Source organism: Excalfactoria chinensis, chromosome 1 (assembly GCF_039878825.1).
Source record: "Excalfactoria chinensis isolate bCotChi1 chromosome 1, bCotChi1.hap2, whole genome shotgun sequence".
Lineage (NCBI taxonomy): Eukaryota > Metazoa > Chordata > Aves > Galliformes > Phasianidae > Excalfactoria > Excalfactoria chinensis.
This window is the reverse complement of record NC_092825.1, coordinates 14,821,885-14,846,996: the sequence shown is the minus strand read 5'-3', so window position 1 is coordinate 14,846,996 and position 25,112 is coordinate 14,821,885. Positions and strand designations below refer to the sequence as shown.

Here is a 25,112-nt window from a genome sequence, read left to right as displayed (position 1 = left end):
GAGCTTAATATGAAATGAATACCGGCTGCCTTTTGTATGTGGTCATTACTCTGCTGCAAAGAAATTGCCATTGAATTTTGATTATATTGCCTTAATAAAAAGTAATGAAAGTGGCTCATGCTCTAGTAGCTTTCCTTTAAATGATACAGGACAGTGATCTTTCAAAGGCCAGCGTGCCACAAATTGACCGAGTGTGACACCTCATCTAAGGAAGGATACGTTACTCCACCAATGTAGGCTGCAGCGGTGATGCTGGGTTGACTTCATGCAAATGTTCTGATTAAGTGCTTTCAATGAAACACTATTTAGAAATTAAGTTAGCTTTTAAACTTACCATCGATCCGACTAACAAGCTCTTCCAACATTTTCACTTTCTTTTGAATTCCTGGCTGTGCAAATGTGTAATTATCCTAAAGAAGAGAATACATACAAACATAAGTTCATGGAAAATTACAATTTCTTTTCCCCCAATACTTAACTGTTTGTTTTTATCCTTCTTTTTCTTCTCTTTTTGTTTTCCTAAGTGTTCAAGTTTTGGTTTTGCATCTCCGAAGACTGTCTTTATAGCTCAGCAGCAAATCATCACACTCCACCATCTTACTACAGAGTCCCTGTGCCTAACAGCATACCTTGCAGCTACAGCTGAGCTGTATCATCTGCTCACTACCTGCTAATCTAGAGCCCCTGAAGTTCCAACTACATCATGGAAGTCTAAAGAGTGTCAGAAGGCTGTGTTCCCAAATGTCAAAGCTGTTGTGCTGCAGTCTTTTTTCTTAAGGTCTTTTTTTCCCCCTCCATAAATTTATAATTTTAATTGCAGATAAGGTAGGAAAATTGAAAATTAGACCCTAATCAGTGACAAGATATAAATCTGTAAGTGTAGAGTTCAGAATAATGCCTTCCAGCAGTGTGAGAAATGAAAACTATTTCAATGGAGTCACGAATGCTCTGAACATAAGGTCATTGTTAATATCATGTACCAAAACCTACCATATGAACTGCACAGTTAAAATGATAGGGCATTTGAATGCATTTGTCTGAATGCATTAACTCTAATTAGACTTTGTGTTTGTTTATATACTCATTTATTTATGTTTTAAACAATTTAACTCTTGAGTTCCAGAAGTAGTACTGCATTCAAAGTACAGCAATATGGTTCTCAGTTATACAATCTATAACAAGTTTTCTGTGAAAGCATTCTCACATATTTAACAAAGAAAGCAAATTCAGCACTAGAATGCTTCCCATGTGCTGCAACAGCATCATAGCTCCCATCTATGAACCTGAAACTGCTCTTTCTCAAAGCATTGTTACTCCATACACATCCGAAAATGCAATACAAAATTGCAGACTTGGATTTTAAAGCGATTAACTTTGTTCTTCACAATATTTCATCTTTGCCTACTCACTTTTTTTTTTTTTTCCCCCTATTTATTATTTCAGCTCCAAGTGAACCCAGTTCAGAATTACTCTTCTCCTTGTGCTGACTCATCTATCCGGGAACATCTTTGTTGTTTCACAAGACCTATTTTCTAATTAAACTATGCTATCAACATTCCCTTCTATGATATTTATAATTGACTCTGAAGCTTGTGAAACTGTGAAAAAATGATTTTACCAATGTAAAAAAGTATTCTGACATCTATAATTCTTAATCCTTTTATGCTTACAGGTAAAGGAAAAAGCAAGTAACAGATTTAAAGGAAAACATGTCCAACTCGTTATTTCTCAGGGCAATATAGAAGTTCAGCAGTTAAGAGTTGAGTTTTTCTAACATACAATTTAATTGGCTTTATCAGCTTCCAAATTCAGCATAACGGCCCTTCAAAAGACCAAAGTTTTTATATATAGCACTGACGGCTCTTTATAGAGCTCATTTCAATACAGTTCCCTCCAAACTTCTGCAGAAAAAGACAATCTGGTATTTCAGCTCTCCTCCTGCTCCCCCTCACACCTGTGGGTTCTTAGAGGCATGCTACACTACTCATCTTTCAAGTTTTTCTTATCTTTCATTTATTCCTTGTGTAACTCATCATCTATATGAAGCAAAAGACTAACTCTAAAAAAGACCTAAGGAACAGCATTATCTTACCTCCACATGTCTTCAGCAAACAGATAACACAAAACAGCACATTTCTAACCTCTGTTCTTGACTCTGTCTAGAAAGTATTCACATACTTTATATTGTATGTGTATTTATATTGTATTACCTATGATAAATATTAAAAAATCATGCATTACTGTGCATTATCTAAATTCCTTGGCATTCTGCTCAGATAGCTTCCAACATACTCTCAGTGAACCATGCTAACCTACTTCATGGCTGAATGGCTATAATATCTAGTTCAGACTCCAACATATAATTAGTTTCACCTTACAATACCAAAGGTTAAGACTTTATAATGTCACAAGGGCTCAAAACTTGCTTCACTCCCAAATCTTCGTGTTAATTGCCAGTACTTATTCTGCAGAGACTAATAGCTAACTGCCCTGCAACTACAAATAGGCAGGACTTTTTCCTCAAAAATAATAATTAAATCTTAAAATAAAATACTTCAATTGCATCCTTTACTATACGAGAAGACGTAAACACAGTAGAAAATTGTTACTTTTCTTTTGAAAGGTTAGAAAATTCTAAATGGAATAAACTCGATTAGAATGTGAAAATAAAGAAAATAAGCAAACTGAAGAAATGCATATAAAGAAAAAATGTACTGAACAAATTTAACTCAAACTCTCGTCCTATGCTCACAGAAGGAAAGCAGAGAGAAAAAACAGTTTCCAAAAATCACCCTGGGAATCAAATCCCATCCATTTTGCTATCTCTGCTCTGACAGCTGACAAGGTATAATTCAGCAAGTAAGTCCTACAGTAACACTTTCTGTGGATGCACTGAGAAAGTGGTATAGAGTGAAAATAAGGACAGGCCCTACTTTCATTTCTAATAATCTCTGGATGTTGCAGTATTCATACATCTCCATCACTTTTAATTGTCTACAATATAAAGTAGATTAGTACAAATATGTGTTCCATTATTTTCAAGCATTTCTGCGAGGTAAGTCATTGTGATGTATACTGTAACAGAAATGCTCCATTTCTTATCACCATGCACAGCCACAGTACTGGCAGCTATCTGTTCACAGTATTACTTAGCTTATGGCATGCTAAAAAGAACAGCTGCCTTTTAATCATGTCTTAAAGGTGCATAAAAGCAACCGTTAACCAAGTTCAATACAGATCTGGTACTCTAATCTTACATGTCTTACAGAATACTAAATGTACTTCACAGTCATAGGCCTAGAAAAATTCTGAAAGTCTCTCTTTCTGACTTCAATTATTTGAATTAGATGTGGGATAGAAAACAGTACTGGTGAAGACATCTGGTGTATTACAAAAGCAGCCATAAGGATATACAGAAGGAAAGAAAGACATATAAATACATTAACAAAACTACATTATATTATTAATTATATATAGTAAATTCATAAGTAATATATACTTATTATACATATCTTTCAATGCACATACATAAACAGATATGTAACATGTTATGCACTTACAAAGACACATGAAAACATGCTGTATTACTTATTCTACTCAGACCTAAGTATTTTCTAATTTCAAAGTACAGCATTTCTTATCTACATGTCATAAATCTTAATCTTTTAAATCCTCTGACCTTCCTCACTCATTTACATTATTAAAAATGCACTTAAGGAATTTTTGAGTATTAAAAACAGCTTAAGAGGAACACACTCATTAATTTGCTTTGACTTTTCATTAGCCCCTAAGTGGTCAGGTAGTCAGAATAGGTGATCTCTGAAGGCTCCTTCCACTGAACAATTCCACTCCATTCCCAGGTGAGAAGATGAAATCAATCTGCATGTCCCACAGATTCTTTAAACCTGACTTCTGAAAACTTAAAAAAAAGTCCATGCAACATAATGGTCTCCAAATTAGGCGAGAGATGCAATTTGATGGATGGACTGCTGGCTGGATAAAGAACTGACTGGATGTTGACAGAGAGTTGCAGTCAACTGTCAGTTTGTGGTACAGGAAGAGTGTCAGGATCTACTTTGAAATGATCAGTCTGAGGCCAGACCATCAGCAACCAGAACAGTCCTGGACTGCTCAGAGCCATGACTCCATACAGGAAGACCATAGCAGATCTGCATTTTAACTATTCCAAGTTTTGAACAGGCAATAGCAGAGACATTAATTAGTGTTAGTTCAAAAGAGTAGAATTAACATAACAATTATGTTAATTACATTCCAACAACAAATAGTTACAACGACTCTATTGACCGAGTTGGTTTATTAACTTCCTGGAATGGTCACATTATTGAATAAAACACATATTTTTTCTTCAGGTACTAATAAAGTCTTCAAAGACTTCTATGAAGAAGAGTTTCATACGGGACTTTGAAGATCTGAAGGTCTTTCGGAAAAGACAGAATGGCACAACAGTGTTTATGTTTTGCCTTCAGAAAAAGCCTGCCCTTAAGGCTATTCATTTTTAACAGCGTAATAAAACTACCTTGAATTGAGAAAGTTAAAAGCTGCTTGTAGGAAAAAATTCTAAACCTCTGTTGCATTTTAAATCAATTCCTTAAATCATGTGTAGTTTAGAACAGCATCTATTCTAACGAAGTACATCAGAAAAACAGAAGCAGATATCTGACAATGAAAACAGAAGAAATCCTGGATTGCAGCACCTGTTTGGGCCACATGCTTCAGAAATTTCAGTCTCAGGTAAAGGAAGAGAGAAGTAACGTTTAGAGATATTTTTTTATTAGTGATTATTACAAATGTTGAAGTTGTCCATTTCACATTAGGAGAGTCCTAACCAAGCAGAAGCGCCTGCCTTAATTGCTCAACCTACTTCTCCCAAAATATCTCATGTTTGCATCTAAAGAATACAAACATTTGAATTTTAAATTGTTCCTAGTAAGAAAAAGCTTTATGGAAGTCACCAATACTGAAAACATTTAAGAGTAATCCCAAGCCATAATATAACCATCAGTACAGCAGGCCCCATTCAACAAAAAACTCACTTTCAGCAATACAGAATAGTATGTCCGCAGACATCAGATGTCACTCCAATCCTCATACATCTTATCACTCATACAATTTTAAAACTTAACTTGTAATTTTATTCTAAAATAAAAAGCTGTTACTTTTTTTTTAAGTAACCAGCCCTGGTAAAGCAATCTACTCCCAAATATTGTTTTCTTCCTTTTCTCCTTAGACTGATCACAGATTAAAGAAGACAATGTTGTGTCATTCTCAGGACATAACCTGGACAAGGTTCACTATCATGAAACGTACATTCCTGATTTTTGGAAATTACTTCATGGTTATTACCATCTAGAAGTTCTGTCACACAGACTGGGTTACAGAGCTACTGACTGCACAAAGAGAAACACAGCACAGATATGCAGCCCAAATGCTAGAAGAGCTAAATAAAGACAAAAAAAAAACCAAAAACTCCAATATTTCTGAAAATTCCTCACAGGAATTCTACATTTCTAAAACATGCATGCTGGCATCACCAATTGTTAATACAGGAACGACTGTGTGACTGCATAACCGTCTTTCAATATGAACCATACATTGTCAATGGAGACTGTTAGTCCACTTTTCCTCTGAACACACCATACCAGTGGTGTGTGCCCAGTTGAGGAAAGTGGTAGGAAAGAGCACCTTAGCTAGCTAAGCTAAATTGAGCATGGAGCTGAAGTACACCCCGAAACCCTAGATAAGCTACCACTGTATCTGCACAAGTAGACAGACCTTGCAACACCCATGATACAGAAACTTGATCAGTGCATGAAAGCACACTTGCAATACACACATAGACCATATACAAAGAGACAGATAAGAGGTTCAAAGAGGTTAATAGTAAGAGGTTCAAAGAGACAGCTGCAATACATACTATTTTATATATGTCTGTATTGGCTAACAAACTCCATACTCACAGACAACTGGTCTGCAATTTATTATTGTTTAGGTGTTGTATTGAGGGACAGGGTTTAGTGGGGAAGTATTGGTGATAGGTGGAAACTTGGACTGGATAATCTTAGAGGTCTTTTCCAACCTTGGTGACTCCATGATTCTATAACTAACTTGGATAGCTGAAACTAGCTCGGCTATGAATACCTGGCTACCCCAATGAAATACAGATATGATTTAGAAAGACCTCTGTCTTGCAGGAGTTTTATGAAAGCTATCTTTGACCTATTTTTTTCTTACGAATAGGTCTTTGAAAGGTCCTGTGAGGAATTTTCAGAAGTCTTAGTGTTATTTCTGTATGAACTTCTCAAAGTCTGATCTGAATATTCATGCTAAGTATCTGTTCCCTCAGACCCTTTGAAAGATTTTCCAAGTAGCACTCTATCCATCCACTTATAACTAAGATTTGAGGCGCAGGTTAGCAACAACTTTCTCTGCAGGATTGCCTTTGCAGACTGTAAATCTTGCTATTTAATCAGCCACAGAAATATCTAACGTGCACCTCCTTGCACTACAGTCCCCGCAAATGAATTATTTCGCTTTTACTCTAATAATTCCCAGGCCTGGATAAATAATGATATTAAAATTTTACTGCTATTTTTAATACATCTGGTTAGATCATTATGCAATGCATATATTTCTCCTTTGGTTATTTTATTACCATTACACTTGAACTTAAAATGAAGAGTTATACTTAATTTTATATGTGAATGTTACGTTTTCAGGAGGCACAGATCTATGTGAACTTTTTCTTGAATGCTAATGAGACTGTTGAGGAAAGTGTTATAAAGGATGATACAGTAATAAAAAAAAAAGTTAATTAAAACAGGTGGGTGCTAATGTCAACTTGAAAGGAAAAAAGTACTCATGGGATAAGTTCTATCTCATTTTCTCATGTCCACAGTCATTATTCCTAAAGGTGAAAATGCAGAAGTACTCATGCATCACCTACAATTTAGAAGTGTTCTAAAGAAGACTGGCTTTTATCACAAGCAAAATGGATTGACATCTGAAACACTTCAGATTCTTCAACCAGCAACGTAAGACAAAGTACTTTAAATAACTAACCAAGTAGACAAAAACATGATCTTTGCTTGCAATATGAATGTACCTACCAAAATGCTGTTAAACATTAATCATGGATTACAAGTGTGAATCAAGTAATTCACTGAAAATTACAAGAAACCAGTGGTGTTTTCAGACTTGTTTTGAACATGGTCATGAACATTCTCAGAAATGTGTCTTTATAAACTGCAGTCTCTTGCAAGTATACAAGCTGAAGACAACCTGGCTGGCAAGGGTTTCTTTTAAAAGGAGTTGATTTATCCTCAATAAACTGGAACAAGGATAGAGATCTACCAAGATACTGAGGAGAACAAAGTGCATTCCCTTTGAAAGACTGAGAAAACTGGAGCTCTTCAGACTGAAGAAGGTTTTAGAGGTACATAACAGCAGCCTGCCAAAATCTATGTCACCGAGATGACAGAGTTTGACTTTTAAATATTGTAGAAGATGAGAGACAAGCAGCATGAATTGAAATGTGAAATGTTTCATACGACAGTGGGGGAAAACTTCTTCAACACGAGGACAGTCGAGCATTGAACAGGTTACCCTCGCAGGAGATACTGCAGCCTCCATTCCCAGACATTTTCAAGATCCAACTGGACAAAGCCCTGAGAAACCTAATCTCATATTTGAACCCCCTCTGAGAAAGAAGCTGAACTAGATGAGGTCCAGAGGCCCCTTCCTATCCAAAGTATCCTAGTACGTAACTGTTATCACAGTACACCCTTTAAGCTTACCCAGTCTTGATAAGCCAACACCAAATGGAAAGGCTATGTTCATCAATGTATTATGCCTACTCAGCACAGACTTCCAGACTGAAGTTACTGCCACAGCATCACACATCTCTCTTCTCTAAAATCCTTGCATCAGTTGTTCAGGCACTTCAGACAAAATATCAGCTGTCATACGTAAGTCCCTTGCAATGTATTTTCATATAAAATAGGAAACATTAAGTACTGAGCATGTATATTTCTTCATGGTTTTTGTAGCTTTGTGAGAAAAGAGCAGTTTTTGCTGGTTGGCTGTAAAGACATTCCACTATGTATGTATAGTAGATTACATGGAAAATACCAAGGGAACAGGGAGAACTATTTCCAAGAAACAATCAGTAGCAACTTCACTGAGAAGTAGAGAAGCCTAAAGTGGACAATCTAGTTTACTGCACGCTAGCAACAAGCTCGACAAATTTAGAATCTACAGCAAAGTAAATCCAAAGTAAATCTTTGCTGCTGTGATTATGCCTCGGTCCTGCTGGGAACTTCTACTCATCTCTTTGCTGCAGTACCAGTTTAAGGTATTCGATGTGAGCTTTTTTGTTTAGTTGTGTTGTCAAGTGATTCAGATCTCTAAATCAGCTCACAGCTTTTGCTCTCAGCAAGAGATCACAAAGGAATGAGCATTCAGGAGCAGGGAAGAGAGCAGCTTTATTAGTTTGATATAAATCCTCTTATGCACTTCGGGCTTGACATTAAATTTAACGATTCCACATTACCCTAACACCCTAGTCCCCATTTAGTCCTCATCTTCTTTCAAAGGATCCTGCAATCACATTTCCAGAATGTTAGTCAGTTCAGTAAAACAGTCTTTCATCCACTTCTCAACAAGATCATTTCCAGTTGGATTAATTATTCCAACAAAGTCATCATGCAACATGACCCCTCTACCTGAGCAGCAAAGTGGCTATCAACACATAGGGAGACAAGAAAGTAGAACGGGAGGAAAAAAGAAGCAAAATCTTTTATTTCAGCAGCACTCTGCAGTTGCAATGAGTTGACTGTAACATCATTAGTCACACTGCTAGCATAATATTTCAAGCCTGCTTTTGATAGATGAGTGCATCCCTGAATACATCCAATTGATAACCATTCCATTTATGTACGTGCTTAAATTTTTTAATCGATGCAGTTTAATTCCATTACAATTAGTTTCGATAATTTGTTTATCAGCACTTGAAGTTTTTGTATGAAAACAGAATTTTAAGGAGAAAATGATGTCATCTCTAAATTTCCTTTCAAAAAGAAAAGTACAGCTGTACTTCCAAAATCAGACAAAATTGTAAAATATTTATTACACACATTTCGTCAATTAGATTTCAAGTTCTGACTTTTATTCTTGATATGTGGTCAAATATTTGAAACACAGACATTTAGATAGGGTGAAATAAGAAAAGCAGCATCTTCTACAGGGATCAATGTGATAAAAGGAGTACATTTTTCAATGATGCTGCACAAAAATTGAGCTACTATTCATTTGACATTGAACAAGAAGAAATATACTCAAAATATCCTCCTGGAAGTTAAAGTCCTCTGTTTCTTGATTCAATATAATTAAAAAATAAATTCCATTATGAGTATAATTTTGCAGCACGCTTTAATCAATTAAGCATTCATATTAAAATGTACAAATAAGCAAGAGTACGTCACAGCATTTATAAAAACAATAAGTACTAAAATGTGAAAAACACTTATCCAAAAAATGCTATCAAAATTAGGACTCTCAAGAACATTAATTTCTTTGAAAATTGCAGCTTCTTTTCATGTGAATTTTTATTGTTGGTGATATTTAATGATGATTTATTAATGACTGCAGGATAGGCATTCTCCAGATATGTAAGTTAACCTCCATGATCTTCAATGTATTAAAAGTAATTGGAGAAATAAACAATTTGATTTTCAAGCATCCATCCAAAAGGTACTTGAAAACAAAGTAAGATATGTGAGACCTATCAGAAGGATTGAATTCATCGTATGCTCTAAAAGCACTTTCCCGTCATCTCATCTATTACAAAAATGCAAGGAATTAATCAACCAAAGTTTTGCTATCTCTGTAACTGTTTCTTCTATTGTCATCAAAATAATACTGAAACAATTTCAAAGCAAAGATCCTCCAGCTCATTCAAAATCAGGGAATAATCAGAAAGAGATGGTATGAACATCTCTTAAAAAAAGAAAAGCAGCGGCAGCGAAGTGCTAAATAGTTGTAACCATAATTTATTTTCTAATCAGCTCACTGAAAACAGCAAATGAACCCTGACTGCAACCATCTGCCTACTGAACATCATTAACATTCTTTGTTACCATCGTAAAGGAGAAATCAACACCTTCAGAAACTTTCACATTTTTATCAAAGGTCAGCTTTGATCTCATCACAGCCCAGAAAGACACACAGATTATTACTTTCTTGCATGTGTTCTGACTTTCAAAACTCAGATTATTTTTTACTTTCTATAAGATTCAGAATGTTTATCTCAAATGACAGATCAGACAACCAGAATTAGCGACACACTATTTATATCTATCACAACATAAAGCCTATAACATTTAATTCAGATAACTTCTTTGTAAAAACCAAATATCTGCATTACTGCTGCAAGGCCAATGCAGCATAAAGTGCTAAATATCCAATACAGATGTTTGGGCAACCATTTAATCTTTGCCAGGCTGCACTGACTCCTCCCTCACCTGAATACAAGATGCTGAGCTGTACATTTAGTTTGTAGATCCAGCCAAGAAGTACCCACAAATCCTCCACTCAGCTGTTACTTGCACTTATAACAAAACTGTGTCCATATTAATAGCTTTCCTATGTTGAACCAATTCAGACAACACACAGTGAAGCTGCAGAAATATCAAAACTAAACCAGACATTTAAAAAATATGAAAATAATTTCAGGAACGAGTAAGACTTTGTTTAAAGGGTGATGTATCAATCACTTCAAAATAAATAAATACAGAAGTCAGCTTTTCAGAATCTCACAGGGACTCAAGTAAACCTTCTGTACCACTGCTGACTGAGATTCATAATATGACTCCAGAACTGGATATTTTGACTCTGCTCCAGCACATCATAATAAACTGAAATATGTAGACACTTTCATTAAAAATAAATAAATAAATAAATAAATAAAGTTGAACTGTAGTTTCCTAATATTTTGCCAAATTTGCAACAGATTTCTCCAATGGGAAAATCTACTCCTCCCCTGTTTTTCATAGATGCATTCTTTCCCAACAACCTTAAAGCAGTTCAAAGCCATGACATTAATCAGTTATCTCCACTACTTACAGACAGGAAAAATCAATTTACCTGAATGCCATCAAGCAACTTGCTCATGCACCAATAACTGTCAGCTTCTATGTTCTGCAGCACTTCTTCAGGCAGACTGGAAACATCAAAATTTTCCACTTCTTCTTCTTCTGTTTCAGGAAAAGAGAGAGCAGAAGACAAGTCAATGAAGTGCATAGAATAAATAAAGCAAAGATGAGGAAAATAACTGAAAACAAAGACAAGCACCACTTATCTTCTAGTCAGAAACTTCAACGAACATTTACTTAAGCAGGGACCAAATGAATCATTTATTGCTCAACTGTGTCATCTAATGGCTTTAAATATTAATGAATACTTAATTTCCTGCAGACTGTGAAAATCTCAAACCATGCCTGGTTAACCAGAATTAATATATAATAAATTACTTCATTCTAGATATTTCACACCTGAAAGAGGATTATCAGAAGCCTTCATGTTATGCGTGAACAAGCTCTGCAGAATGTTTATGTCTGCACCACACACAATAAAACATTTCAACTTCTGACAGAAGAAAGCCCCAAAATACCCCTTTTAGAAAAGCAGTAAAATGGTTTAAAAGCTGACTATATCTTTTTGAGGAGGATTTGTTTGTTGGCTTTCAAGTAATGATGTGTCATCCAAAGGACATCATACAAAATGGAAAAGACTATTTTTTTCCCCCCAAAAAAATTTAACAGGGCTGTGCTCTACCTTTACATCCCACAGTTTGTAATGAAAGTGGGGGCTGCCACAACCTAGATTTTGTTGGCTCTCATATGGTTGACCTGGGCCCACTGCTGCAGCCTGTCTAGGATGGCATCCCATCCCCCTCAGGCATATCAACTGCACCCCATAGCTCGTTGTCATCTGCAAATCTGCTGAGGGTGCACTCGATTCTACTGTCAATGTCATAGATAAAAATATTAAAGAGCACCAGTCCCAGAACCGACCCCTGAGGGATGCCAATTTGCATTATACAGGCTAAGAAGTATATTTATTGTATCCATTATATTAATCAGTATTTTTTTTTACTAAAATGTGGTGTATGCCCACACTGTGGAGGTCATCCAGACACTAAATCAAATAAAGAAGGCAAAGCATCACAAAAGCCAGAAGCAAGCAAATGCTCAGTGATCTGCAATGGTTGCTCTGCATTTTATTGTGGAAGCTCAAAACTGACTCTAAATATTTAAGTGACCCACACTTCTGGTGAAACAAAAATAGGCCATCCATTTTCACGACAATTACCATTAAGGAATATTTGATTGACAGTATATGCAAAATACCATTTTACATACTTAGCACTGATTTATATAGGTGGTAGTACAAAATATTTCTTTTCCCATGTGGTTTTAAGGGGAAAAAAACTGCATGCAAATTTAGTAACAGAGGGAGGGGGCTTATTTGGATGAAGACAAACACAATAGAGATACTTAAAAAAAAAGAAGTGGAAGGTATTAAAACAAACAAGCAACAGAAGAAGTAAAAATCTAAGAGCTCCACATCCTTCCTTTACTTCCTTTACATCTTTTTTAATGCAGCCCAGAACACAGTTGGCCTTCCAGGCTACAAGCGCACACTGCTGGTTCATGTCCAGCTTCTTGTCCACCAGGATCCCCAAGTCCTTCTCCTCAGGGCTGCTCTCATAGAGTTCTTCTTCCAGTTTGTATAACCATCTTAAAAGTGGATGAGACAAAGTATTATCCCAATTTAAGAATTTTGTTTGAAGACAGAATTGAAAATTTGAGTTTTAGATAACTTGAGATTTGTTTTCAATGACTAAAATCTGAATGGACAGTATCATAAAGATTAAGTAACAAGAACATGGGGAAAAGAAACAGACAAATGTGTACGTGCATAAATATCTTGGGGGGAAACACACTACATAAAAAGTCCCAACTACAAAGTCTCACAGCAATATTTCTAATTTTCTTCTATTTCCTGTGGAGATTTTTATCTTGTTATCTATGTAATTGTAGAAGACAGTAAAATAGTTGCCTGAAGGAAAACTGCTGTAGCATAGAGTCGATGACATGCTGATCTGTATATGTGCATTGCTGTAAGCGTGGTATTAGCCATTCTTTACTGATTGCTATTGAGTGCTTCTGAAACTTCCCACAGAGTATTGAGAATAAGTTTTTCCTAAATGGTTTTAACTAGACCCACTCCCTAAGGCAGTGGATAGATGGATAAAAAACAATAATAATTAATTACGAGTAGTCATATATTTACTTCTGTAAAGACAGCTCAGAACAAATAAACAAACAATGGCTTCTGTCCATTCAAGACAGGTTTTGAGATGAGGTTAAGACTAATTAGTTAATTTGGGAGAAGCAGTTCAAAATGTTAACACAAAGTTCATATCTAACCTCTCATTGTCTTTTAAATGCATCTGATTTTTGTAAAACTATTTGAATTTTATAGTGGGTAAATATAACTCCTGCTACAGAAAGATGGAATCATAGAACAGTCTACATTGAAAAGGACCACAATGATCATCTGATTTCAAGCCAACTACCATGTGCAGGGTCACCAACCAACAAACTAGGCTGCCCAGAGCTACATCCAGCCTGGCCTTCAATACCTCCAGGGATGGGGCATCCACAACTTCCTTAGTCAACCTATTCCACTGTATCACCACCCTCTGAGTGAAAAACTCCCTAATATCTCACTATCCACGCTCATAAACATTCATTCCCCTTCCTGTTTATATGCACCCTTCAAGTACTGGAAGGCCACAATGAGGTCCTCCCCAGAGCCTTCTCCAACTAAACAAGCCCACTTCCCTCAACCTTTCCTCACAGGAGAGGTGCTCCAGTCCTCTGATTTTCTTAGTGGCCCTCCTCTGGACCCGCTCCAAGAGCTCCATGTCCTTCCTGTACTGGGGGCCCCAGGCCTAGACGCAGTACTGCAGATGGGGCCTCACAAGAGCTGAGTAGAGGTGGACAATCACCTCCCTCTTCCTGCTGGACAACCCTTTTCTAATGCAGCCCAGAACACAGTTGGCCTTCCAGGCTGCAAGCACTCTGCTGGCTCATGTCCAGCTTCTCATCTAGCAGCACCCCCAAGTCCTTCTCTGCAGGGCTGCTCTCAAGGGGTTCTTTGCCCAGTCTGTACTAACACCTGGATTGCCCCGGCCCAGGTGAAACACCCTGCACTTGGCCTTGTTGAACCTCATTAGCTTCACACGGGCTCTCTTCTCCAGGCTTTCCAGGTCCCTCTGGATGGTTTCCCTTCCCTCCAGTGTATCAACTGCACTGCTCAGCTCGGTGTCATCTGCAAACTTGCTGAGGGTGCACTCAATGCCAGTGTCTGTGTCATTGATGAAGATGTCGACGGATGGTGGTATAAGAAAGACCAAAAAAAAGTTCTAAAACCTGAAACAAGCCTGTTTGATGAAGGATTGTTCTTCACACACATTCAATACATGAAATAACAAATACGCAAATGCAAGAAGCATGGCTTCTCTGAACATCTTATTTTTTTTTTTTTTCATGAAGCATTACTTTGTGTAAAAGTATTCCTCATCTAGTGAATAAGAACTGTCACTCATTTCAAGTCCAAAGCATACAGATGATGCAGCTATTTGCAAGGAAATCATTATGACCACACATACACAGGTACCTGTCTGTATAATATTTGCAGTATTTTGTTGAAACTACTGTACATGTCATAGCTTCAGAAAGATTCAACCAGAAGTTACCAGGAAAGGACACAAACTACAGAAGCATACGATTGCATTCAGTGGTACACAGTAATGTTTCCATGTTACATATTCCACCACAAACTCAGTTTTCAAAGACTTATACAACAGCCATTTAGTCACTGTTGCACGAAAGCAGCATTTTTCTAAGGGGATCATAACATAATAGAGCATTTAAATGTAAATTCTTTCAGTAACAATTACCTAATTAAATATTTACATAACCACATCAATATCTCCCATTGAAAAGTTCCTAATTACATATTTATCTGATTGAAATAGCTCTTGAGCTGTTAAGGATTAATTACCAAAGCAAAAATTTCAAGTCACAAAGGTAAAATTGAAAAATAAAAAGAACCCAGTTATTTCACCAGTCCAGGCTGAGGTAAATGTGAACCTTACTGTATTTCATATAATTCCCCTATTACCAGCCATGTTCTCACACAAACTGTATAGTTGATTTGTCTGTCTGAAGACCACTAATAATCTTACACTTGTTTTCAAATCATCCGCCACAACTTCCTAAAGATGTAATACAAAGCAGGATATATACAATTACATACATCACTACAAGAATAATGGTTTTATCATTAATCATTTTACTTTATCAAGTCCCCATATTATTTTGCTGTATATGACAGAAACATTACAATCTCCACTGACGTGGATAACGAGGTAAATCACCATCTCCAAAAACACAGTAAGCTTGATTACTTTGACCTAATTTTTATGGTCAAAGTTAATGCATGACTCTACAATTAGTTCTATTGCAGAAGAATAAATACCTCATATACTTATTCTCTAGCTCCAGATTGCATAACAGTAACCAGCAATTTGTCAGGAGACTTCCTTTAGTGGGTCTGCATGCTTGCCAGTAAGATTTTCCACTTGAGCTTTTTGTAGACCAAATTTTAATGGGAAAATATTTTTTCCTCAATAAGTAGTCCATAGCTTGCCCTTAATTTCTTAATTTACCCATTACACATATCTACACAGAAATACATTTGTTTTTTGAGAGGCACACAACGGAGGTACAGCTCAAGACACAAGAAGTATTGATTGATTCAACAACTCCACCACAAAAATACAGTACCAAAGAGAACTACATAGACCAGGTGGAACCAATAGACTTGCGGAGAACCAAACACAGAACTGCCTGTCAAACTTTTACGCAGGCAAGAAATCTGGCCAGTAAATGCAAGTTACATTCAGAAAAAAAAAGCTTAAGCCACTGAGCTGAGAATGACATCACTGTGGAACAGCAGCGTTCAAAGCTTTTAAGATGACAGCTCTTCTTGAAAGAAAAAATATATTTTAGGGACAAAGAGGAACACAACGTTCAGTGCATATTCTTCTCAAAGTAATCACTTCAATAGGTTTGTTGCTGTCAACCAAAACAGATTGCCAGAGGGAAGTGGTGCGTGTGATACCAAATTAGAAGACTAGTAAGTAATTAGCATCCAATATGCATGACGAGCACAGGATGCTGATGAGCATTTACACAGAATGCCTGATAAGGGAGTTTCCTGAGAAATTCAAAAGGTGCTTAGAGAATAGGAAACGAAAGATTAAAGGTTGAACTTGCCTCCCAAACCACATTTTTTAATTACCTAGCTTGTGCTTATCATTTAATTTTTTTAAGCGACAAGCCTACGTATATACATACACACAAATACACAGAGCAGAGAAGAACAGGAAGACATAACCACTGCCTGCCCGAAGAAGTCTAAAGCTAAGCCCTGGGACAGAGGATTTGAAGGATACACCAGAAGACATGTTGAGTGTCAAAAAAAAGCAGTTTTTTTGTTGTTGCTTTTTAAATAATAAAGACAACTAAAGAGAGGAATAAAATAGTCTTTATATATGCATAATTTAACTACTGAAAATATCATTAATTTTTCCTGTCTACTCGGTGACAGGGCAAAGTAACTGGTTTCAGATGCAAGGAGCTATTTAAATCAGAAGATCTCAGCAGGAGACACAGGTGATGGAAGAGAGGAGATCACAGCAATGAACAGACTGCAGGTTCTGGTGCCAGACTCCCTGCAGTACAAGACAGAACAAAGCATTATGTGGGACTCAGTGTGATGCCTGGGTTTGTGCGGGAAGGTCTTAAAATGATAGACAGCTTTGGTCCTAGATACAGCTGGTCCTAACTTGGGGTATGACACTGCCCAGGATAACCTCTTCTAGTTCCTTTCAACCCCTATTGTTCTATGACGTTTTAACTGGGAATGTATTATTTGTGGAACAGGGGGCAGAAACTGTGAAAAGACCTCAAAACTTTGCACAGCAACAGACCTTAGCAAGAAAGATGACAAAAATCACTTAAAATTAAGATCAGTGACTGACATATCAAGACATAGCGGTATCGGTGCAGATAGATAAACGATGGACCATTTTTCTTTTAAAACCAATTCCACAGTACCTTAAGGACATCGTAAAAATCTGAGAACTCTGAATTTAACTCAGCACATGAAAGTTATCTTTTTACATTCAGTATGACTGGTTATGTTCAGAGGCAATGAGCACTGACTCTCTAAACAGAAGAGATACATTTTAAAAACCTTTGCCAACAGTGAGTAAAAAGCATTATATTTCAAGGAATTCCACATAGAGCTTTCACGCACTCAAAAGCAGTTAAAAAAACAGTAACACATGAGTTGTATTACACAGAGAACCTCTGTCAGAGTCACCTGAACACTAGAAAATTTTTAAGTGCATTTTAAGGACAGAATTTCTAGCACTGCATTTTCATAATGGAAGAGCCTTCAAAAAAGTTTATAAATGAATGTACCAAATTAAGTAGGATTTATCAGACAGAAAAGAAACAACTGCATTAGGCCAAAATATACTTTGTAATCTAAAACCTGTCCGTGTACCCAAATATAGGCAGATGACTTTGACAAGCACAGTACAATTAAGACTTCTTACCTGAAAGTAACAAAGAGCACACCGTCCTGCATTTAATTACTTCATAGTAAAAGATTCTCAAATTGAAAGAAAAATGGACGGCAGGGAAAATAACTGTTTTTCAGTGACATTATACACACAAGCTTATGACTGTGGCAGTTTGCTGCAAACCCAGGCTCTACAGTAGTGGGCAGCATGTTTATAGAAAACAACGAAGCACATAATCTTTATGTCCTACAACATTACAGCAAATTGGGAAGAAAAATGTCTTACAAACTTAATGCATTATTTAAAGCAGAAAACATGAGCAACATCCATTACTTGGACATATTTTTAAGCACAAATTGCCATATACTGAATTAAAAGCATATTTGAACAAGATGAACTCTGATTGCAAAGGCAACATTATATCTTACCTCACTTAATTGTTGAGCGCATTCCTTAGCTATCTTAATTTACTGCAATTTATAATTTCCCAATGAAATTGATGGCAAAAAGCAAGGATAGAAAGCTAGAATAAACCACGCACACTTTTAATGTGATATTCAAACTATTTACATATATATTTATCATTAAAATAAAGAAAAAATGAAATAAAAGAGTCTATGATCTTCACATGGGGAAAAGACAAACCCTACACAAAAGCAAATAATATAGTTTATTTACTTCCTGTGTAAACATAAGAAAAGCAAAGTACTTCAGTATGACTGTAATTTAAGGAAACTCGTAATTAACCAAAGATAGAACATAGATATGAGTTCACAAATGAACTTAATGATATTTATAAGTCAATAAATTAGGAGAAAAGTTTATCTTTAAGTCAAAAGTAAACAAATGTGCTACTAAAGCATTAAACATGAAATTGATGAACAGATTTCTTTCTCCTTCTTTGGCCACTGGTCTTCTTAAGTGCTTTTCTCTGTAGCTGACAGCAGAAATTCAAAATTTCATATTTTCCAAATTAAAAACAAGGCAAAAATCCTCATTCTGATGAAATTAAAAACAAACAAACAAACAAACAAACAGAATTTCTTTAAGAAGCTCTGCCTACTTCCCTATGATTAAAGAAGTTGTTGCATTTAAACTCTAAACCAAACCTATTTGAGTTAAACAGCCTTAGTTTACAGAGTTCTGAAAACCGTGTCTGAACTGAGCATAGCATTAATTTACTATATGCACCGTTGAAAATGCTAGGGGAAAAGCTGCTTATGTTTAAAGAATTGAATCATCTTAATTTGAAAACTTTCTTGTAGGTTGTAAGATGTTACTGATCTGTATCAATAGTAGTTGAATGTTATGCTTCTGACAATTTGTACAGCATGTTATCATTGCTAAAGTAATTCATTCTCTTTTAGCTTTTCTTCCTGTGAGTTTCTCCATAATAAACACACAAAGTTGTGAAAGTGGATGCCGAAAGTCATTAAAGTCATTCCCCAGTCTGTTTGAAAGCACAATTGAGAAGATTTAGATCTGCAAGTATAAACAACTCAGTGCTTCTGCACTACAGAAAGACGATCATTAATTATAACTATATGGAGACCATGGGGAATGTAAAACGAACGTACAAGCCAAAGAGAAAATACATAGATCTCTTTAGAATACATGCCTCTCCCATAGTTACATTAATTGTAATTAACTTTCTCCTTCTTCACATGTTTTTCATTTTTACACCTGCAGAAATCTTTTGGCTTCTCTTCAATCTCATTTTACTGCATCTATAATTCTTAAAGCTTTTGTTTTTCATTTATTCCCATGATGCAACATTTCCAGTTTGTAGTTTCAAACAGAATGGCATAAAATAATTTTCAGTAAACTCTCATGACTTCCTCCCAGTACAAGTCTATTAGTTCCATAATTACTTGCCAAAAAGAGACAACAGAATCCACAAAAGATATCTTACCAGAAACCTATTACTTTAAGGTAATATTATCATAGAATGGTTTGGGTTGAAAGGGACCTTTAAGATCACCTAGTTCCAACCCCCCAATAAAGGCAGGGACACCTCCCTCTACACCAGGTCGCTCACAGCCCCATCCAGCCTGCCTTGTGAATGCTTCCATGGAGGGGACATCCATAGCCTCCTCTGGACAACCTGTTCCAGTGCCTCACCACCCTCACTGGAAAGAATTTTTTCCCAATTTTTTTTTTTTCCTATTTTTTTTCCTCTCCACCTTAAAGCCATTTCCCCTTGTCCTGTAACTACATGCCCTCATAAAAAGTACCTCCCCAGCTTTCCTGTTGGTCCCTTTTGGGTACTGGAAGGCTTCAATAAGGTCTCCTCAGAGCCTTCTCTTCTCCAGGCCAAAGAGCCCCAGGTCTCTCTGTCTTCATAATATTACCAATTTCATTAAGCTGTTACAGTTCTAGAAGTGTGTGCTGAGCACCACAAAAGAAAGCTTCTTTTTTTTAAAACTTACATTAATAAACTTCAAAATACACAGAAGCAAGATTTTCAGTATTCACATATCAGAATTCACATCAGTATCATAGTATCATCATAGTATCATGAGAGTAGGAAGGGACCTTAGAGATCTTTGAGTCCAACTTCCGGGATTCAAGCCTTCTGTGTAGCAGAGCAGCACTTCTACCACTTGTGCCACAGGGGGGAATTCGAACCCGGGCCTCTGGTGTTGCAAGCGGCACTTCTACCATCGTGTGCCACCGGGTCACATTTATACTCAGAAGTGCATAAATGAAAGGGAACTCTGAAAGTAATACCTCTGATTTTATTATGTTGGCCCACAATGTCAGAGGACAATGTTGGCAGTACGGTAATAGAGGTTGAATCTCCTCCCACCAATATTCCACTATAATTTGCTGCGGAGCAACAGGTGGCAGCAGAGGGGCAGTCTGACAGAATGGCATCTGACATGGAAGGGCGTCTGAAAGAAAGGTGTGGATCTGAACTCCTCTGTGTGGAAAAAACTGCACTCAGTGACATTCACTGAAGCTCAGTGAACGTTTATGGAGATTAAAATAGGACAGCAAGGCAGTGGATGCTGCATTTCAGCAGTGGTGACTGTATTCCATGTGGCCATATAGATTTTTATGAGCACAGCATGCAGGCTCTCATTCACCACTGGCGAAAAATGTATAACTAACTGTGATGATTATGATGAAAAAGAGAGTTCTGTAGCTGAGAATTTGCTCTATGAAATAGTGTTACTGTGTTGTTTGCATCTGTTGTTGTTTCCATGGAAATAAATAGGAAACAGTATGTTTGGAAGGACTACATGTGTGTATGTATACGTATGTGTGTGTATATACATATATATACATATGTATATATGTGTATGTATACACATGTGTGTATATATATATATATATATATGGAGAGAGACAGAAGCATATATGCACATAAATATAATATAGAATTTTTTCCCCCATGTATTTTCTCACAACAACTCTACAGAGTACCTTAAAACCACAGAAGAGCTAGACATAGACAATTCAATAATACAAAACCAGACTGTTTTAACAGACGAATCTCAGAGCTAGCAAAAATCGCCAAAAACTTAAAATCAATACAGTAGGCCACTTACAACTCATCCTGATTGCTAATGACAAAGTTTTTTGGTTGTTTTGATTTTCATCTGAAAATGTATATCTTATTTTAACTATAGTTAAAGTGCCGAGCTACATCATTAACTGCAGACCAGAAGAAAATGCATACAAGTGCCTCATGTATGGAGGCTTGAAGTAGAACACGAGCAAAGTTGTTGATCTGTATATGAAGAAAATTAAACATCACTTTAAATTCTAAGATATAATATAAACAACAGAGCAATTGTTATGATCTCACAAGCTGTACTGAAGAGAATGGAAATCCTTAATAGTAATAAAATTATGTGAAATAAGCAGACAGCAGAGACCACATTTGATCAAAAAGTGATTCAATTTGAGTCAACAGGAACTGAAGACAAAACAGTATTTTGGTACCTCGTAATTTTTATGACGCATTTGAACACAGTGCAAAATGAAATTAATAAAATAGCTCCTCTGGCGAAATACAGAAGGCGGCATACTGAGTTGTGGACAAAACCCACAGTGAACTGAAAATGGACAGCCAGCAAAATAAAGGAATCAGCACAAGGTGAGGTTTTGCAGGATGAATGCGTATGGCCCCAGACCAACTCACTGACTAGGGATTAGTTTAAAGGCAAAGTAGTTGCTTTCATCATCTACAAACAGGTAAAACAGGTATTACCATTTTATAGAAACATCGATTTCAATTGGTTAGAAATCTTGGATGAAACCCATCTAATGTTAGAAATACGTAGGATCATAGAATCGCTCAGGTTGGAAAAGACCCTTAAAGATCATCAAATCCTACCACATAATTTCTTATTAACTTCAGGAATTGTTCAACACATCTCTTATAGGAAAAATAGTAGCGCAGTAAAAAGTTCCTCTCATTCTGTCCCTAGGACTGGATATATAAAGTTTTTCCAAATGAAAGGAGTCCACACATGCTAGGAGGCTGGATGCATAAGAAAATCTAATCCAGTTATTTTTGACTTAGCAGTTATATGAAATTTCTGTATTAGAACATAAGAGTATGCTTGGAAGACTAAGAATGTAAAGGTAATCTTATGCCTACAGAAATAAATGATCACCAAATGGCCTGGGTTGGAAGGGACCTCAAAGATGATGAATGTCCAGCCTCCCCATCACAGGCAGGGTCACCAACTTCCACATTTAATACTAGACCAGGCTGCCCAGGGCCCCATCCAACCTGTCCTTGAACACCTGCAGGGATGGGGCACGCAAAGCCTCTCTGAGTTGATGTAACAAAACTTATATAAAATGACAGCATTTTTGCAGCTACTATCTCATACCAACAAAAAAAATAAAATAAAATAAAATAAAATAAAATAAAATAAAATAAAATAAAATAAAATAAAATAAAATAAAATAAAATAAAATAAAATAAAATAAAATAAAATAAAATAAAATAAAGATTACAATTTCTCATTTAATTTTCTATTTAACAAGAAAAGCAGTTGTACGGCAGTATCTTCAAAATGAGTAGAAGGAATTCAAATAGTGGTACCTGGAAGTAATTGCTACCAGTCAGCAGAAATCACAAGTCTAATAAATCCTTTGTTTTGACTCTTAGTTTAATCTTCGAGATGCTGTTTGCTCCTCCAGTAGCTGTCCTAACACCTTATCTCCATGTCTAGACTTCCTTAAACCCTTTGGACTATTTTTTCCAGAGTAAAGATCAAATGACTGTTGCTTACTAATACTGCAGCATGGTATGGGTAAAAATATCACTGATTAAAAATAGATAGGCTACCAGGACAGCTCTGGGGTTCAGAGCACTCCTACACAGTCTATGCCATTATGACAAAGGAAGAACATTTTCTAAAATTACTAATCTGAAAGACTTGGGTATTTTCTTCTTAATTACATGGAATACCTCTCTTATTTCAAAGCACTACAAAAATAATGCCAACTTCTGCAAAAACAAACAAAAAGGCGTATTTAAAATATTTATTTTAGAAGCACTTTCTCCTCTCCTCCCATAGGTAGGAAAATTTCTCTTCTTAATATAATAGCATTCCTTCACAAGAAAACTCAAATCTAATTCATTTATGTTTTTTCATTTAAATACCTGAGCAGTTTCTAATACACTTTTTGAATAAATCTACCACTTCCCGTCTTGTCAAACCTCTCTAATGCTCATATTATCACTACTATCTATCATCAGATATCTTTTCCTTGAAGATGATTTAGAAGCTTAAGAAAAGTCTAAAAGATTAAGATACCTTAAAAATTCAGATTATTATTTTTTTTAAACCTAAATTCACATGATGCTATGAGCAATGAATGCCATTACCAAAACATTAATTTTCTCACAGGTAAGAAACTAAAAATAACAGGCAATTCAGTAGCTAGATATACTTATTAAGATAATTTTAATGTCGTCTTTATTTCACTTTTGACAGCAGCTGTTAACCACAGCCAGAAAAATCTAACTTTAATTAGGCTTATTCAACTTCAGATGGTTATGCACCTTTTAAAAGACAGCTGAAGAAAATTTTTATTTAAAATGAGTTGATTTTACCCCAGCAGAAAATGATGTTAAGGGAACACATCACTTCTCAGCAATAACACTCTTATAAGCTGAACGCACAGCACTATTACTAGTATACTTCCTTAATGACACTAAAGAGTATATTTTATTACACTTCATTCACAATATCCAGCGTGTGCAGTTCATGATAACTGAGTGAGCAAATGGATTTTCAAGAACTTGAATTTTGTTTTAATGAAGAATTATGAAGTTGACTGGAGTTTTCTCCATTTGTTCACTACAATGAGACTTCAAACACTTTGCTTACAAAGATAAACAGAAATAATAAAAAACTACTATCAAAAAATACAGATCAAATGAAAAATATCAGAAGTACCAGCAAAAAATAATTCAACACGTGGTAAGAGAAGCAAAGAAGGAAGGAAAAGATTAGACTCTTTTTGAAAGCATAGAGGTCTGTTCATTTTGCCCAGAAATTAACATCTACAAGAGCTGAAGCCTCAAGCAAGGAGATTTTGGGGTACAAATGTGACCTTGGGATCTTGAACAGTAAGGTTATATGTAAATCTTACTCAATTCAAGAAGTTCCAAAAGAGAAAGCTCTTTTCTTCTGAGCAGTCAAAACAAAGATACAGACTTTCAGAGGAAGCAGGACAAAGAATATGTGTGCATTTCTTCATTTTTTTTAATTACTCTGAAGTTGAAACTGATATATTATATTCACAGCACTCTGTTATCCTAATTAATAGCAAATACTTGTTCACTCTCAAATTTTTCTCCAAAAAAAGTCTGTTACATACACAGACCATGCAGCCATTTCTGATTGTTAATTAGCTTGGAAATCTGATGGTAAATTTAAGAGTGTGAAAACAATTGAAACAAAGAGTATGAGAAGGATTAATTTTGTAAAAAGAGAACAGTCTATTGTAATAACAACAGAGACCATTAAGGATAGAAATGGAAAGAAAGTATACTAGAAATGCAGGTTACCCTACCATAACCTGCACCTAGTAATACTTTTAAGAATGCTTCCCAACTTGTTAAGTGAAAAACAAGCAGAACTCACAAATATTTATTACAGGGGCACAGCTTATGAAAAAGCTAAAACAATCCAAGAGTAAGCTGGCATTAAACAGGGATCTTGCTACCCTCTTCCTCCTTAACATCCATACACCAGCACTGATATTCATCTCTGATCTCTGAGTTTAAATTATTCATTTTATTACAGGGCTACTTTCCTGCCAGTTTAGCTGTACAGATTCACTGTGTTAGAGAAAAACCAATATTGACCAAAGAAGGGTAACAGAAATGCATGTT

At 36.0% G+C, this 25,112-nt stretch overlaps 1 protein-coding gene across 1 annotated transcript in view; it reads right to left on the bottom strand.

Annotated features, from left to right (window-relative positions):
* TBC1D22A (TBC1 domain family member 22A) overlaps positions 1 to 25,112 on the bottom strand; it is a 152,643-nt gene that overhangs the window by 86,472 nt on the left and 41,059 nt on the right. Inside the window, exons 9-10 of the mRNA XM_072357216.1 lie at positions 11,161 to 11,270; positions 335 to 410 (exon numbers count right to left, since the gene is read on the bottom strand). Of these exons, the coding sequence (XP_072213317.1) occupies positions 335 to 410; positions 11,161 to 11,270 (186 nt within the window). The remainder of the gene's footprint in view (positions 1 to 334; positions 411 to 11,160; positions 11,271 to 25,112) is intronic.